The sequence below is a fragment of the Ahaetulla prasina genome, chromosome 1, assembly GCF_028640845.1.
Source record: "Ahaetulla prasina isolate Xishuangbanna chromosome 1, ASM2864084v1, whole genome shotgun sequence".
Classification (NCBI taxonomy): Eukaryota; Metazoa; Chordata; class Lepidosauria; order Squamata; family Colubridae; genus Ahaetulla; species Ahaetulla prasina.
The window spans coordinates 272,694,465-272,710,607 of NC_080539.1; the positions used below are offsets into that span (position 1 = coordinate 272,694,465).

The following is a 16,143-nucleotide window of genomic DNA, read 5'->3' on the forward strand; positions in this document are numbered from 1 at the left end:
TGTCCTCCTAGAGAGCTTCTAAGAGAGCCAATTCAGTGTACTGGTTAAGACATCAGGCTTGAAATTGGTAGATTATGAGTCCTAGTCTTGCCTGAGGCACAATGCTAGCTGGGTGACCTTGGGGCAGTCACTCTCTCTCAGTCCAAGAAGGAGACAATGACAAGCCACTTCTGAAAATGCTGGCAACAAAACTGCAGGGACTAGTCCCCACAGTCAACAGTGATTCAAAGGCTTACAACAGAAATTATGCTTAAAACATTTAATTGGATTGTCAATAGTTGTCCTTTGTGTACTCTGCTTGTGAAAGCAGCCCAGCAATCTTTAAAAAATGCTGATCGCTAGCTGCAAATATTTCTAGGAAATGTTACAAGAATTAAAAATATATTCTGTCCAGCACTGTCATTTCAACATGATAATGATTTATAACAGTACAGTAAAATACTAAATCAGAACTTGAGAAACAGTGGAATGGGAAAAAAATATCCTTTCACAGATTATGGTTTATATAATTGGCAGCATGTGAAAGACTACTATTACCTCGAATCTAATTACAATTTATCAAAATCACATGCAACTTAAATGCTTTCAGAATTTTTCTTCACTATTCCAGACTGCAAGACTAAAAAAAAAAACACCAAAAAGACACTGAAGACATGCTGACATTCAGTTTACATAAAGTTGTGCCTTTTTTTCCCTACTGATCTGACAGTTTAGCCAATAATTCACTTTGTTTTAGAAAGCAATACCAAGTTATGGCAGATCAGGAAATTGCAAAAAGTCCTGATCCTCTTCCTTCAATGGAGTCGAAGATTCAGTCAAATCTCTAATGAATAGATTTAAGGGAATGGCTCTCAGAAAAATTACAATATCTTAATTTTTTCAAATGATCACTGTCCTCTCTGAGAGTCAAGAATACCTGTAAATTAGACAACTCAGAGCTTTGGAAATAAAATTAATTGAGTTTGAACTGTTTGCTTCTCCAATATAGGGTTGGTAGAATCTTTTGCGGTATCTGTCATTTGAAAAAGAGTTCTGTTGCTTCAGAAAAAAATCTGTAAATTGATGCTTTGTTTGATCCTTTGTTGAAACAATTCTATTACTTAAAAGATACACAGCTCAGTTCAGCTCTATTCAGTGTTATGGTGAACTAAAGTTTCATATTTTATCAAGGGGTACTTTTCTTACAGACTCCCACCTTTTATAGGAAAATATTTAGTTCATGTAGAAAATATACAAACGCTTTATACAGTTGAGCCAAGCATGCAGATAGACGCCATTATTTTCAAGTTGATTTACCCACAGTTCAGGTTATATTAATCTACTACTTTGCAAATTAAGAGACTTATGCCTAAAAAGTATTCATGAACTGAAATTTGTTGGGCAAGTGTGGAAAGATGGAGGAAGCAGCTTCAGTCCATAAAAGCCTTATCTTTCTCCATACAAGACAAGTAGATCATTAATAGAATAATGGAGAGTTTGTATTTTGCATGATTCTACTCAGGCTATGCCTTGAAGTTCTCTGATGAGAACGTCATCCTCCTACTAGACTATCTGGAGAAGAAAATGACCATGGTCCCACAAAGAAGATTGCCAGTCAGATTCTGAATGCTGAGGTATTTTCCCTTTTATGGGCTTAAAGTCCACTAGAGGAGGAGAAGACTTGGTCTAATTTTGATTCCACACTGAAATAAATATATACATTTCAAGGATAATGCTATATTGCAATCACATAAATGGGAAAAAAATGGATACGAAGTCTTCTTTTGATAGCAACAAGAAAACAGTTGTCTTGGAGGCAGAAGCAGGGCAGATGAACAGATGGCGCTAACAGGAGGAAACGAACAGGGACGCTTTTAGTGTTCTAAGGTGGATCATTTCGCCTTCTGCCAATAGTCTCTGCATCGTCCTTTAAATTGGTTTGGACGTTTTGAGGACAGACCTCCCCTCCATCAGAGAATATATCTGCTTTTGTGGGCCATGGTACTATGGGCAGGCATTAAGGGTTGCTTGTCTGCCTTTATTAATATACCCAGAAATATTAGAACTTTAAAAGCAGATTTATGAGCAATATGATTTTACAAGTGTGGTATTATGGAATACACAACATCAACAAAAAATCCCCACAAAAGGAGAAATGGGAATGTGATTTTCAGACTGCTCTTGTATTTTATAATGTACTGCACACTTCATACAGTCTCGCAAAATTACACTTTATCAGTTCCATCAACAAAAAGACTCTTCTATAATTCTAAAGTCAATGAGTAGAAAAAAATAACGTATCACTTTTTCATTTGTGGTATTTTATTAAACCCTGCCTTAATTGTTTTATATTTTACAAATTATGAATCTAGATTATGCCTCTAGTATTTATGTCTATTTCCAACTACAAATTTCTAATCAAATCACCGGGAACTGAAAACAGAAATAAACTAAAAGATTAACATTCTTCAACATTTTTTTAAAAAAAGCAGCTTCCCCGAAAGTTGGCAGATACATTCAATTAGATGGGATAATTATGCCTTAATGTTCATTCAATTTTGGTAAAAATGGAAGAACTTATGTCTATTTGTTTTGGTTTTTTTAAATAATCAAAGTGAAATTATGTAAAGCTTCTAAAGCAAGTTTTTGTTGCAGACTGGGGCAAAAAAGGCCAGACCTAAAGCAATTCTTTTTCATTTGAGGGTTTTATTTAAGCTTGGTCTCGCTCCACACTCTACAAAAAATCTATAACCATAAGTATTTCTTTAAATTTAGCAAGTTTGAAAAAGTATATTGAAAGCATAACATTTATTTCTTGAACATATATAAACAGCCACGTGCATAACACTATTGTGTTACTGGCTTCAGAAAATTCTAGTGATGGAATAATAAAAACAATATCCAGATTATATTGCGTTATAAATTACTTGGATATTACCATATCCAATTCTGCCAGCCTATATTTTGCTTTAATTTTGTTAATTTTTTTGTACTAAAATGTTACTTTTAACATTTAAATGTGTAACTTTTGCTTGATTTAGAAAATGTTAAAAAAAAACTAGGAACAACTTTTGGTTTCAAAATAAATTATGTAGGCTTTATGCATCACTCTTAATAATTATTCTGAAATGTATTTTTGAACTTAGCTCACCCTACCATTAGTTTATTTTTTCCTCACTTTTATCTTCCTTCCCTTTTGTCTGTTGCTTTTGAATTATATACTATTAATCTTTTTATAGTCCACCTAACTTTATTTGTTCCTTTTTCCCACACTTAGCTTAATCTCTCCAATTCTGTCTTTCTAGAGATGAATGAACTCTACCAGTTCTACTATGTTGTTATTCTACTGTTCTGTTATGTCTTCAAGTTCTGCTCCAGTTGCCCTCCAGCACACACAAAAAGAACATCTCCATTGTTGTGTGTGGTTTTTACGTATTAAAAAACAACAACCAACGAAACAGAAAGAAACAAACAGAAATAGACCTACTTCCCCCAAAGAATAAAGACCTGAAATGAATAAAATGTTTATGTTGTTTTCCTCTGGCAGTGATCCAAGTATAACAAAATATGTGATCTTCTTCCATGGAGGAATGTTTTTTGTCTTGTTGTAAAAGACCCTTTTCACCTTTTTTAATAGTGCATTTTAAAAGGATGCTGCAATGTAACGTACATTTTACTTAAGCAGAAAATGAAACATTTTTGCCATAAGCTGTGTACAAAATATTCTCCGGGTTTGATTTAAACAAGATCTGAAATACTGAGATACAAGGAGGGGGCCACAATAGAATATGGAAATAAAGTTACTTTTCAGGAACATTTTTTATTATTATTTACACATATTTCTTTTAGATCCAAGCCATATTCATTTTTCTTTATGGATAATTAGAATTCATGGTCAGACAGATATATCATGCTAATTCCTTTTGGGGTAAGCAACATTACACAAAAACCACATGCCACATTCTTTTCTTAAATTGTATTAACCCTTTCCCAATCTTTAGTGAACATTCTGCTAACATACCCAAATGCACCACCTTTCACTAGTTTTTCTTATAGAATAGAATGGAATGGAATGGAATGGAATGAAACGGAACGGAACACTGGCCAAGTATGATTGGACACACAAGGAATTTGTTTCCGATACATAAGCTGTCGCTGTACATACAAACGACAAAATAATATAATCATAAAATACCAATAGGAGAAGGTAGTAGAAAAGATGAGCAGAGTAATAGTAATACAGCCATACTACATACTTTGACATAACACAGTATTGTGGTAATTAGGTGTTCAGCAGAGTAATGGCACAAGAATAGGAAGATCACAAGAGGCATTGAAAACACTGCTTCCTGCAAGCATTCTCCACCTACCAATCTACCATAGTAGACAGTTATTATCTATAATATGATTTTCTATTATTTAAATCCATTAATCAATGTGCATCTTTCTAAAGTGATAAAAACTAGATCTCCTGTGACACATCGTAAGTGCCTGAACAGTGCTTTATTTTTTTTCAGTCTTCTTGTCTCAAAGCTAAACATCCTCAAGTTCTTTAGCCTTCTTTAAAAAAAAGCTTAGTTATTAGTTGCCTGATCAACCTTGTTGCTTTTCTTATCTTGGTTCTTTTGAATCCTTCTTAAAATGTGCTGCTCAAAATTGAGGACTCGCCTATTCAAGGATTTTGTTACTTTAGATGATTTAGAAAGTGTACTTTTACTGATCACTAAAACTGTTCTTTTTTTTTTTTACATGCAGCCATATTATGCAGCCTGACCTATGTGGAATTTACAATTAATGGCTAATCTAATGTATTTTCCACACATTTTCCATAACTACTTTTATCAAGCCATGTATAACCTATATTACTCACATGATTTCTATTTCCTAAAGACGGGTATTTTGCAACTCTCTTGTTTAACTTTTGTTCTGTTATTTTCAGTCCTCTCTCCAACCTATCGGGATCATTTTCTCATTTTCTATCGGATTAACCACACTGCCTAATTTTGTGTCTTCTGGAAATCTGATAAGCATTTCCTCTATTTCTTCTTTGAGTTTGCCAATAAAAGCATTATAGTAATACAGGATGCAGGACTGAACTTTGTGGCATACCACTTGATACCTCTCCCTAGTTTCCAAGTTAATGAGCACTTAAGGGCAGTGCCCACAAAGCACTTCTCTTTGAATTATTAGAGCAGCCATGGACGCAGTGACAGCGGGGAGCTGGACTGAAGCAGTTGCAGAAGCCTGGAGGAAAAAAAGCTGCAATTTTAATGATGTGAAGAAAAATCTTTGTGTGTACTTGCATGCATTATGAAGCATTTCGTTTGGCACCTTCTTTGAAGAATTTACAAAGCCTAACTACTTTTTCTTTGCTGCTTTGATTGTATTTTATTTCTATGAAAACCCATTGTTAGATGTGATCTTGTTATAACTTCATTATAAGTGGAACAATTATGAGTGCAACTGTTCAGACAATAGTTAATTCCAGATGCTTTCTACTTTTTAAAGCAAATCAAACTTTTAATATGGTCCACAAAACACCATAGAACTTTTAAAAAGTTTTACAACGTTTACTATTTTCCCACTTACAGAAACAAAGAAAAACTATTCTCCCAGAGACTCTGTCCTTCACATTTTTACATTTTATCTGCTATTTTTCAGTAATTCATTTTCTCTTGATACATGGGAGATACTGTGTGAAAAAGTTGGATTTGCTCTAATAGAACAGTTTCAGCACTGCATTAACTTTAATTCTTACTTAATACTCAAAGAACAAAAATATAGTAAGAGAAGATAGCAAAAGTAATGTGACATGCATAAATATCTCAGGTGAAGTGAGGCATAACCACATTAAATATTTTGTTCAACAAATCCTTTTGCTACATATATTCTTCACACAGTTTTATTGCTTGAAATATTGAATACAAGACCATTTATTAATTTGATTTATAAGAAGCATAAAATGAAATCTTATTTATGGCCATATGAAATCAATTCAACTGTTAGTATCTAAATAAATCTAAATTGATTTGTTTAGAAAAATTCCTTTAATTTTATTTTGTTCACTAATTTAAACAGGCACTAAAACTTGAATTGGATGATAGAATAGAATAGAATAGAATAGAATAGAATAGAATTTTATTGGCCAAGTGTGATTGGACACACAAGGAATTTGTCTTGGTGCATATGCTCTCAGTGTACATAAAAGAAAAGAAAAGATATGTTCATCAAGGTACAACATTTACAACACAATTGATGGTCAATATATCAATATAAATCATAAGGATTGCCAGCAACAAAGTTACAGTCATACAGTCATAAGTGGAAAGAGATTGGTGATGGGAACAATGAGAAGATTAATAGTAGTGCAGATTTAGTAAATAGTTTGACAGTGTTGAGGGAATTATTTGTTTAGCAGAGTGATGGCCTTCGGGGAAAAACTGTTCTTGTGTCTAGTTGTTCTGGTGTGCAGTGCTCTATAGCATCATTTTGAGGGTAGGAGTTGAAACAGTTTATGTCCTGGATGTGAGAAAACTGCAACTTTGGCTTAAGAGAATAAAAATGACTGCTACGCCAAAAAGAGGAATTTGTAGCCATGGTTGCTACAATTGATTAGCCTTTCTTTAAAATGTTCCTATTATCCTCTTTAATCCTGAGGCATTTACCATTGCCTACCTGATAAGAATATTATCACCAGTAATGGGAGATAAGTAAATCACAATACCTTGAGCATTTTGAGGAAATTCATTAGAAGTATTCAGATGGCAAAGCTTAAAATAGATCACAACATTCTTAGTTGTGTCTGCCCTCCCAATTAGATGAGCTGTATTCAATAATACTTTATTTGGTTGAATCTCAACTAAAATTTACTCCCAACATTTACAGAAAGAAAAAAGTACATAGATATTACCAGTAGAAGCTTGCCCCACAGCTTCACAGACATAATATACTAGGACCCTACAAGATAAATGGGCAGTTCTATAAGTTGTTAACAATCTGGAACAAGGAACTCCAGGAGTCATCAGCTCCTGAATAAGCTCTAGAAGTTGTCTTGTTGGGACAGTCTATCCTACACTTTCCTTGATCATTCACGGCCTTCAAGTAGCCTAAGATGTTTATCTGCTTACTTTATAGAGGACAGTCCTCTAAAATGACCTGAAACATAGATTCTTCTTCTTTAATATGCAGCCATCAGCCTTCAGTTGGAAGTCAAAAATTTCCCATGCTGTTTAATACAAGGTAAAGAACCAAAAGGCAGTCTTTCTTCTTTACTTAGACAGAAGTAAGTTAATAAAGATACTGAATTGCAGTTTACAATTATATGATGGGGGGAAAAGAATAACTTGAGTCATAGGGGCCTCTGGTGGCTCAACAGGCTAATGCAGCCTGTTATTAACAGCAACTGCTTGCAATATTGCAGGTTCAAGTCCCACCAGGCCCAAGGTTGACTCAGCCTTCCATCCTTTATAAGGTAGGTAAAATGAGGACCCAGGTTGTGGGGGGGCAATAAGTTGACTTTGTATATAGTATACAAAATGGATGAAGACTATTGCCTGACATAGTGTAAGCCGCCCTGAGTCTTTGGAGAAGGGCGGGATATAAATGCAGATAAAATAAATAAAATAAATAAATAGGCCTTCAAGAAGATTCTGTATGGGAGACGACTTCCGGTATCCGGCGGCAACGGACATCTGGAGGTGCCTCTCCTGCCTCCAGTGTCCGAATCCGGCCGCCTCCGAGGCCCTTAGGGGCCAGGTGTTCCGAAAAGGACACCTGCCGCACGGACGGCTCGCCAGGGGTCTCCCAGCCGACATACAGGACTGGGGGGACCGATGCTGGCGCGTCCTAGGCTCGGAGGGGTTCGGAGGCCTCAGGCCGCGGCCATTATTTTGGTCGCCTGGGCGCTGTGCCCGTGACACCGGGCTTTGGATTTATAATTGCAGCAGCCTGGTGGCGAACAGGAACGGAGAAGAATTGAGGAAGGGAGAAGGAAGGAGATATCGGCAAATGTGAGTGGAGTGCTCCGGAGTGCGGGGGTTTCTCCCCTGCGACTGGAAGGAGCACGAATCACTTTGGAGAGAGGAGAACTTAAAATAACAAGATTACCGGTTTTGTGGAGCTCTGGAGAGAAGAGGTGATGGAGAAATTTAGGAGGGAAGGTTTGAGGCCCCCCCTCCCTCTGGGGAACAATGGTGGCGTCCAGCTTCCTCCTTCACTATGAGAATCTTGATGACATCACTTCCCTTCGGCTTCCTGGTTGACTAACTGTACTCTGGACTCGTTGCTCCTGTGAGTGCCCCCTGGTGGATCCGGAGGAAATTACAAGGATACTGTGCTTGCCTGAGGATTTTAAAAAATTTTTTTAAATGGCAAAAGGTCAGAGACCAACTGCTGGAGAAATGGAGAGAATTTTGGAAAAGTTATCTAATATGGACAAGAAACTGGATGAAATAAGAGCAGAAATTGTGACTATTCAAAAGGATTTAAAGGACACTCAACAAGTCTCAGCAGAAAACAAGCAGAAAGTGGAAGGTCTGAGGAGAGATGCGGCAGTGCAGAAAAGGGAGGACACGACAGGCAATGCTGTGCTTGGACTACAGATGGATAAAATGTCTTATTTCCTTAGGTTTCAAAATCTGGAAGAAGTGGACCAAGAAGACTTGAGAGATGTTGTGACTAACTGTTGGGAGAATTTCTTGGGAGAGGTGTTGACTTTATGAATTGGGATGTGGATCGAGCTTATAGAGTTAATTCAAAATATGCACGCACGCATGCAGTTCCTAGAGAGGTTCATGTCAAATTTGTGAGAAGAGAGACGAGAGATGAAATTCTTAGAAAACATAGGAGTGGGGCACTGACTTATAGGGGCAGGGAGATAGCCATTCTGAGGCAGATTCCCAGACAGGTACGTGAAATGAGAAAGAAATATTACTTTTTGTCAAGCAAATTGTACCAGAAGGAGTAGGCTTCAGATGGCTGATGCCAGAGGGATTGATGATTTTCCGGGAGGGCATTACGAAAAAAATTAGTACAATTGCGGAGGCTGCGGCCTACGTGGAGGAACACAAAGCCCTCCTGGAATTAGATGACCCAGGAGTTGAAGAAGGGGAGGTTATAGACCATGGGGAGGAGGCGGCTGCCGCTGTTGCGGCCCTGGAGTTGGGTCAGGCTGAACCCAGAGTTCTGAGATCCAAAACTAGGAAGTGACAATGATATTTGGTATTGTGTTGGTTTTCCTTATTCTCCTTTGTATGATATTCTGATTATTCTTGACCCTTCTTTATTGCGTATGTAAGATTGATAAACTTAGCTACTTCGTATCACCTGCTTGCCATATGGCTGTTGTATGTGTTTAAAATTTTGAGTAAAATTCTTATCTTGTATAAGAAAAATGAAAATTTACCATACCTGATATGTATTTGTATAAACCTCTTTTGACCAATAAAAACTTTTTGGATAAAAAAAAAAGAAGATTCTGTATGTAGATAAAAGCCATTTTCCAATGTTAAGTGAATTGTTTAGACAAAAATTAGGAAAAAAAACCAACGGAAAAGAATAATCCAACAAACATAAATTTGGCATCGCACAGCACAACATTGCTCTATAACTTCTAAATATAAACACAGAAATAAACCAGCATTTCTATAATCAGTTCTACTTTCCCCCTCTCCTACATGCGGACATTTTATTTTGCTGGGCTGATAAAACTGCCACAAGTAGCATAGAAAGTTTTCAGCAATAAAATGCAGAAGGAAAAAAGCAGACAATGCTGTTAACTCAAAAAATTAACAAGAAAATGAAGATAATTTCTTAACATATCTTAGATGATATTCTAGTTAAATTTAAAATAAGTTATGTAAGCCTGAAGTCTATCTATTCATAACCTGGGAATTCCCATAGCCTGGGAATTAATCATGTTATGTGGATCTGAAACAGAAACATTTTAATTATAATCAACAGAAATTTAATAGGAAGAGTTACAAAGCAATGTAGTTTATAATTGATAAATAATCTACAAAAATTCTGAAAAGCAATGAGATCACAAATAAATGGAATATGGATATTGCAGTGAGATTTGTTTGGGAAAATGCCACAAGATATCTCTTGTGTAAAAATAAGAATTTGTGGGAAGAAATTTTAAGAAACAGAAGAGATAACTTTTGACATTTTGCTTTTCAAGTATTTAAACATTTTTTCCTTTATGATACTATTCGTTATATTACTCAGAGGTTTTGAGACTAGATAGTCTAAAGATAATACTGGATTACAGTTTACAATTATATGATGGGAAAAAACAGCAATTCTATATTATTGCCAGTTTTATTTGGCTTGCTCTTTAGCTTAAAATGCATTTTTACATTAAAGTCATCTGTAGTGCGCATATATACTAAATCTACCTAAGTTCTTCACATTTATAGGTTACTGGTTTATGTACTATTATATTCTCTTTCATGTGAATCCTGTTACAGCACATTAATTTTTATAGTTCAAACATTCTTTTTTACAAAGATTGATTTTCAGGGAGCTGTGAATCATAGTTTATTAGACAGAGATATGCTCAATTCCCATGCTCATTATCTTTTTACTGTATTGGCATAAATAAAGGTAAATGAAGGCTCATAAATATACTGACTGCATTTTAATGTTTTATCATTAGGTGACTCATATTATTGTGTATTGAACACTATTATTTTGCTATTGCTAAAACGGAGCTTTAATTGTGGTATAATAATACTGGATATTGAAAAAAAGTAACTCATTGGTTGTTCAATAAGACATCACAATTGGCCTCTGGATGTTTCCAGGAAGATAGGCTGCTGGAGGACCAGATTGTTAGGGGCAATATGCTGAATCTGTAAACTGCTTAGAGAGGTCTGTAAAGCACTGTGAAGTGGTATATAAGTCTAAGTGCTATTGCTAAATGCAGTCATTTGTAGACACTGATTTAGGACTTGTATCCTTATTTGAGATGAGATTTTCGTTTAAAAACATAAGTCTGGCCCTGAATTTAATATAACTTCGCAAGTTACTTCTGGGACTGCAATATAGCAAAAATATAAAAGAATCAAGTACACTTAAAAGTCAGCTTCTTTGGGACTTTGGAAATATTTGCAATCCTACCCACTCTATTTTTGTTTCTCATAAGTAATCAATTTTAATGTCACTTACGCAGATTATACCTCTCTATATACTATATACTAGTAAAAGTGCTATTGCTATCAATTACTATCAACCATAATGTTTGTGTAGTTTTCATCTTTTGCTCCTTAAAGAATACAGAAGATATCACAAAAAAATACAGAAGTTATGGAAAACAAATAATGGTCACAAATAGAAACCTAGTAGTCTGGAAAGTCTTATATAGCAGCAGCCTCCCTTTCATTTTTGCAGTACCTGTCCAAGTGAAACCAAAGGGTTCACTTTAGTTCAAAGTCGTCCAAAGAGATAATAGGCATTGAATTATGCCATAATTTGTTTGCTAAGCACAAACATTTTAGAATCTGAAGACATAATCTTTGCAGCATTTAAAAATAGCTCAAACAATTTACTTCTCTGTTTGTGGTGCTTTTAAGCACTTTAAATTTGAAGAATCCCAATATTTTTATTAAGGAAAACTGAATTGTACTTGTTCAGATCCTTATCTTGTATAGATTTTGTTAATGCTGTTTGAAACACTTTATTTCAAAATAATTTTTTACTGACTTCCATTTCTTATATAATTTCCAACATAGGTAGGTTCATTTTTTATTAATTTCAAAAGAGTAAGAAGTATGGTATTGATACCAAAGTTTACAGTATATGGGTTTTTTAATTTCTTGACTATATTTTCAAATATAAAAGTTTTAAAAATTCTGTTGTGATTTTCATGAAGCTGCCTATTAGATTTCTTTATTGTATCCAATAATTATCCCCAATTTAAATAATAAACAATTGTGAAAGAAGACAATAATTGTGAGTTTCAGAAAACTGCACAGTGATAAAGTACCTTGGAAAAAAACAATTGAAGTCAGAAACCTTTCTTGTAGGGAAAAATAATACTCATATGTCACAAACACAAATTATTAAAATGATTCATTTCAACTAAATGTTCTTTCTTAGTACCATGCTAGAGTTTTAGCTCTCCCATAAAATGTTTTCTTCTCTTGGATAAACAAAAGTGTTTAGATCCCAAAGCAATCAAAACAATTATCTGAATAGTTATTTTACAGATGGTGATGTAAAATACAGAGGTAGGATGTGTCTTCAATCACTAATTACAAGTAACAACAATCATCACTCTAAAAAGCAGAAGAGAGCAATGATCTTCATTCCTACAGTACAGTAGATTCCCAAACCATTCCAGTGATTTTCCAGGAATTTACGGTACATGTGCTAGCCAAATAGTGAAGGTTGCAATAAACCCATTTCATTGGGAAGAATTCTTGGACATATAAGAATAGATCCTTAATCAATTGAAGATTGCCTTTATAGATTGCCTTATTGCCTTTATAATTGTACGAGCAATGCAATACTGGAATAGCAATAGGCCTGGGCCTTTGCCACTCCAGTATCTTCACAGCTTCCCTGCTTCAAAAGATCTGACAGTGTTCTTTTCATGAATTCTGTAGCCTTAAGAGAAAGAAAAAGCTATTGCTTTAATCAAGTAAAGGCAGACTAACAATTGCAGCTGAGCGCTGACAGAAAAAGATGCAAGTGAATGAAAGAAAAATGATAAAAATGGTAACAACTAGGCAAACACTCTTGTATGAGGTGCTTAATTACAACCAAAACATGAAATGTGACAACTGCATTTCTTAAGGAAAATTGTGAGTATAAGGCAAATGCCTCCTAAAAAGATAAACAAATCCTCTGCTGATGGAAGGCACAGTTTCATAATAATTGTCCAAAAAACACCCAAAAGCAAATAAAGGAGCAAAACTGCAGAAGAAAAAGAACAATGGACTCTATGAAAAAACTTATATTTTACATATAATTTATAGTTTAGATATAGCAAAATACACAGGGCAAGCTAGAAGTACCACAAAGAAACCAAAATAAGGCTAAGTGCATGTACCTGCAAAGTACAGTTCATCATTCGTATTATGTAATCAAACTGCTGATGATCCAGAATTGCACGATTTTGCTGAACGTGGAGGCTTAGTTCCTGCGTCAAACATTGGCGAGCTGCTTTTCCTTTGAGGGCTCTCAGTGCAGCAGGCAAGGTCTAAAGACAAGTAAGAAATTAAAAGAATCCTAACTTTAAATTATGTTTCTACGCTAATATTCTGTAGTATTACAGAATAAGTTCCACCAGCAATCTTGGTATGAATTGTCCCTATTAAACTATTGACTGAATTCTGATTTTTGCATCTGGATAGTTTATTTCATAATTAGACATGACTAAATAAATAATAAAGCAGACAGTGTAGAAAAAATCAAGCAATTATCAAGCAAGGTCTTAGTATGCCTTAAGCACAAAGATTCCCAAAAGTAAGGATCGGAAACCACAAGTTTTTTTCCATACATTTTGAGGATTGTTATGAAAAGGCAAATATATTGTACAACATATTGCTATAACATCAGCAATTTTTTAAAAAAAAACTTAAAAAGTTGCCTTTAAAAAAACAATCTATGAGGTAAATTAGTTTGGTCCTCAAATGCTTTTCAAGTAAAAAATGAAGCATTCAAGGTTGGGCGAGGAGCTTGCATTTCATTTAAGAGAAAAATACAAAGCAGGGAACATATCTCTCATTATTAAATAACTAGTAACTAAATAAAATTGTTCAGTAAAAGGGGCAGAAAAAGAAATGGAGGTGAGACTGCGATGCCAAATAATTTTGCTTATTTCTTCACAGACAGTACATTTCTTTTATCTCAAATACTTGCAATACGAACTGAAAAAGGTAACAGACATATAAAAGTAGACTTAAGTTTGAAAGGACTAGAAAGAGCTCATCTCTTAATATGTATGGGATGTTTTAGCAACTTGGAAAAGCCCCTCAAACAATTTAACAAATCCTATTACCTTTTCAGTCTCCAAAAGTTTATTTTCAAATATAAAAGAGATGCAATTTCTAACAACTTCCAGTCTTTGTGCACTGTTGAAAACTGTGCTTGACTTTTCTACTATGGAAACTAAAAAAAAGAAGAAAGAAATAGAAACATATGTGAGGCCATTTATTTTAAAACTACCCTCACTAAAAGGTTATTATAATAGAAACATTCCTAAAATGGTTTCTACATACCAAGGTTTTATTTTATGCATGTGTTCTTATTAGAAGCACAAAAGGATAGATACAAAGATATTTTCCAGTACTAATTCTTAATGTATAATCATACTGCATACGGATTTATATATTATAGTAGCAGGATTTCAGACTGTTATAAAGAAAATCTGTAAATTGGTAAGAAATATGATTTCAGAGTCTAAAATATATGCATTAAAAAATCTCTAAATTTTTAAAATTTCATTACAAATTGCAAATAAATTTTGGTAGTATAAAAATTTGCATTAGTCCATCACTTTCTAGAACAAGAGAAGAGGAATATAATACAACCATTTATTTAGTGACTGTTCAAAGTTACCACAGCATTAAAAAAAAAGTGACTTAGGACCATTTTTTACACTTATGACCATTATTTTAGCATCCACACGGTCATGTAATCAAAATTTGGATACTTGGCAACTGACTCATATTTATGACTGTTGCTGTGTCCCAAGGTCATGTGATCACCTTTTACGACCTTCTGACAAGCCAAGTCAATGGGGAAGCCAGATTCACCTAACAATTGTGTTACTAACTTAACAACTGCAGTGATTCACTTAACAACCGTGGCAGGAAACTCATTGTAAAATGAGTTGAAACTCATTTAAAAACTGTCTCACTTAACAACAATGTTGGGCTCAATTGTGGTCAAAAGTCAAGGATTACCTGTATTGGATACCTCTAATTTCAAAAAGCAATATTAAAAGGGATAAGGACAAATTAATGTATGCTGAATATCATTAGCACTAATAAAAAAGAGTTTTATACATTAGAATTGCCTGCTTCTTAATATTTGAAGGCTCTATGTAGGCCATTTGCATCTTGGAGCAATACTTTCACGGCAAAAATTCAGAAGCTCATCACAATTGTTATCTTGTGTCTCATCACAATTTATAAGGAAAAACCCAAATATATTATGTATTAACATATTAAATCCTAACCTTAGGAATTGATATGATTATACATATCAAACAGCTTTCAAAGTCCTAGTTAAATGGGAAATAGAAATAGATACTTTGTAGCATTTAAAAAAAAACCAAATACACACTATCAGTATGGAGTCCAAACATCTATATTTGCATCTGAAGAACCCAGTCTCACCTTCTCATTCTCATTCAGCAGACAGGGCCTACTTTGGATCCCATCAACCAAAGGATTTCCTTTGATTGGCGGGGTCCAGGAGAACAGCCTTTTTCTGCTATGGCTCCTGTCCCCTGGAATATTCTCTAATGGGAGGTGAGGTCTGCCCACACACTCCCAGCCTTCTGGAAAAATCTGTCTCTGTCACTTGGCCTGGTGCGCCAACAAGGGCCTGCTATGTTGGGAGTAGCTGACTGGATAGAGAAGACCCTCACCCCTAGGCCACCCATCATCTTGGCTTTTAGCTCCTCTGTTCAATTTTTCTAATTTTAATTGTTTTCTAACACTTTCTACTTTTTATTACATTGTGAGCCACCCAGAGTCACTATATCAGTGAGATGGTTTTCATAGAAATTTAATCAATGCATACATGGGGAAGGGGGGGAATTATATGAAAAACAAGATGTACCAGAATCAAAAGATTGCCTGAAATTTAGAGGCAGGATTGTTTAACTTTGATGATGAGATTTGTTTGACAATTGTTGCTTTTCTCTTTGTTCCAAATGAAGAATAGAAAAGTAAAATCTAGTTTCTGGTAAAGTTTTAATCCTTTGCTTGCAGTTTGGGGTTCTCCAATAAGAATGGGAGGTTATAGAAGATAAAGAGATTTGTATAAAACCTACCAATTCAAAAACTTCCTGTTTCTCCTCTCGACCACACTAATCTGGTTATTCCAGCTGGTCCAGGGCACTTCTAGAAATTAATCATTCGAATTGAATGCTTCTGAAAAAGTAGGATTTCTACATATTTGTAAACTACTACCATCCTATCTCCAAAC

The 16,143-nt window shown here is 34.9% G+C and overlaps 1 protein-coding gene and 1 long non-coding RNA gene across 6 annotated transcripts in view; one reads left to right on the plus strand and one right to left on the minus strand.

Moving 5' to 3' along the window:
- The window catches only part of SBF2 (SET binding factor 2), a 227,044-nt gene that overhangs the window by 74,199 nt on the left and 136,702 nt on the right, over window positions 1–16,143 (minus strand). For all 5 annotated transcript variants that reach the window (XR_009152348.1, XM_058159766.1, XM_058159757.1 and 2 more), the window contains 2 exons: window positions 13,985–14,094; window positions 13,034–13,183 (listed from right to left, as the gene is read on the minus strand). Coding sequence is in view for 4 of the 5 variants with exons in the window: in XM_058159766.1 (XP_058015749.1) it covers window positions 13,034–13,183; window positions 13,985–14,094 (260 nt within the window). In the remaining variant the exon portion in view is untranslated. The remainder of the gene's footprint in view (window positions 1–13,033; window positions 13,184–13,984; window positions 14,095–16,143) is intronic.
- The window catches only part of LOC131186355 (uncharacterized), a 50,008-nt gene that overhangs the window by 19,643 nt on the left and 14,222 nt on the right, over window positions 1–16,143 (plus strand). The gene's annotated exons all lie outside the window — the stretch shown is intronic.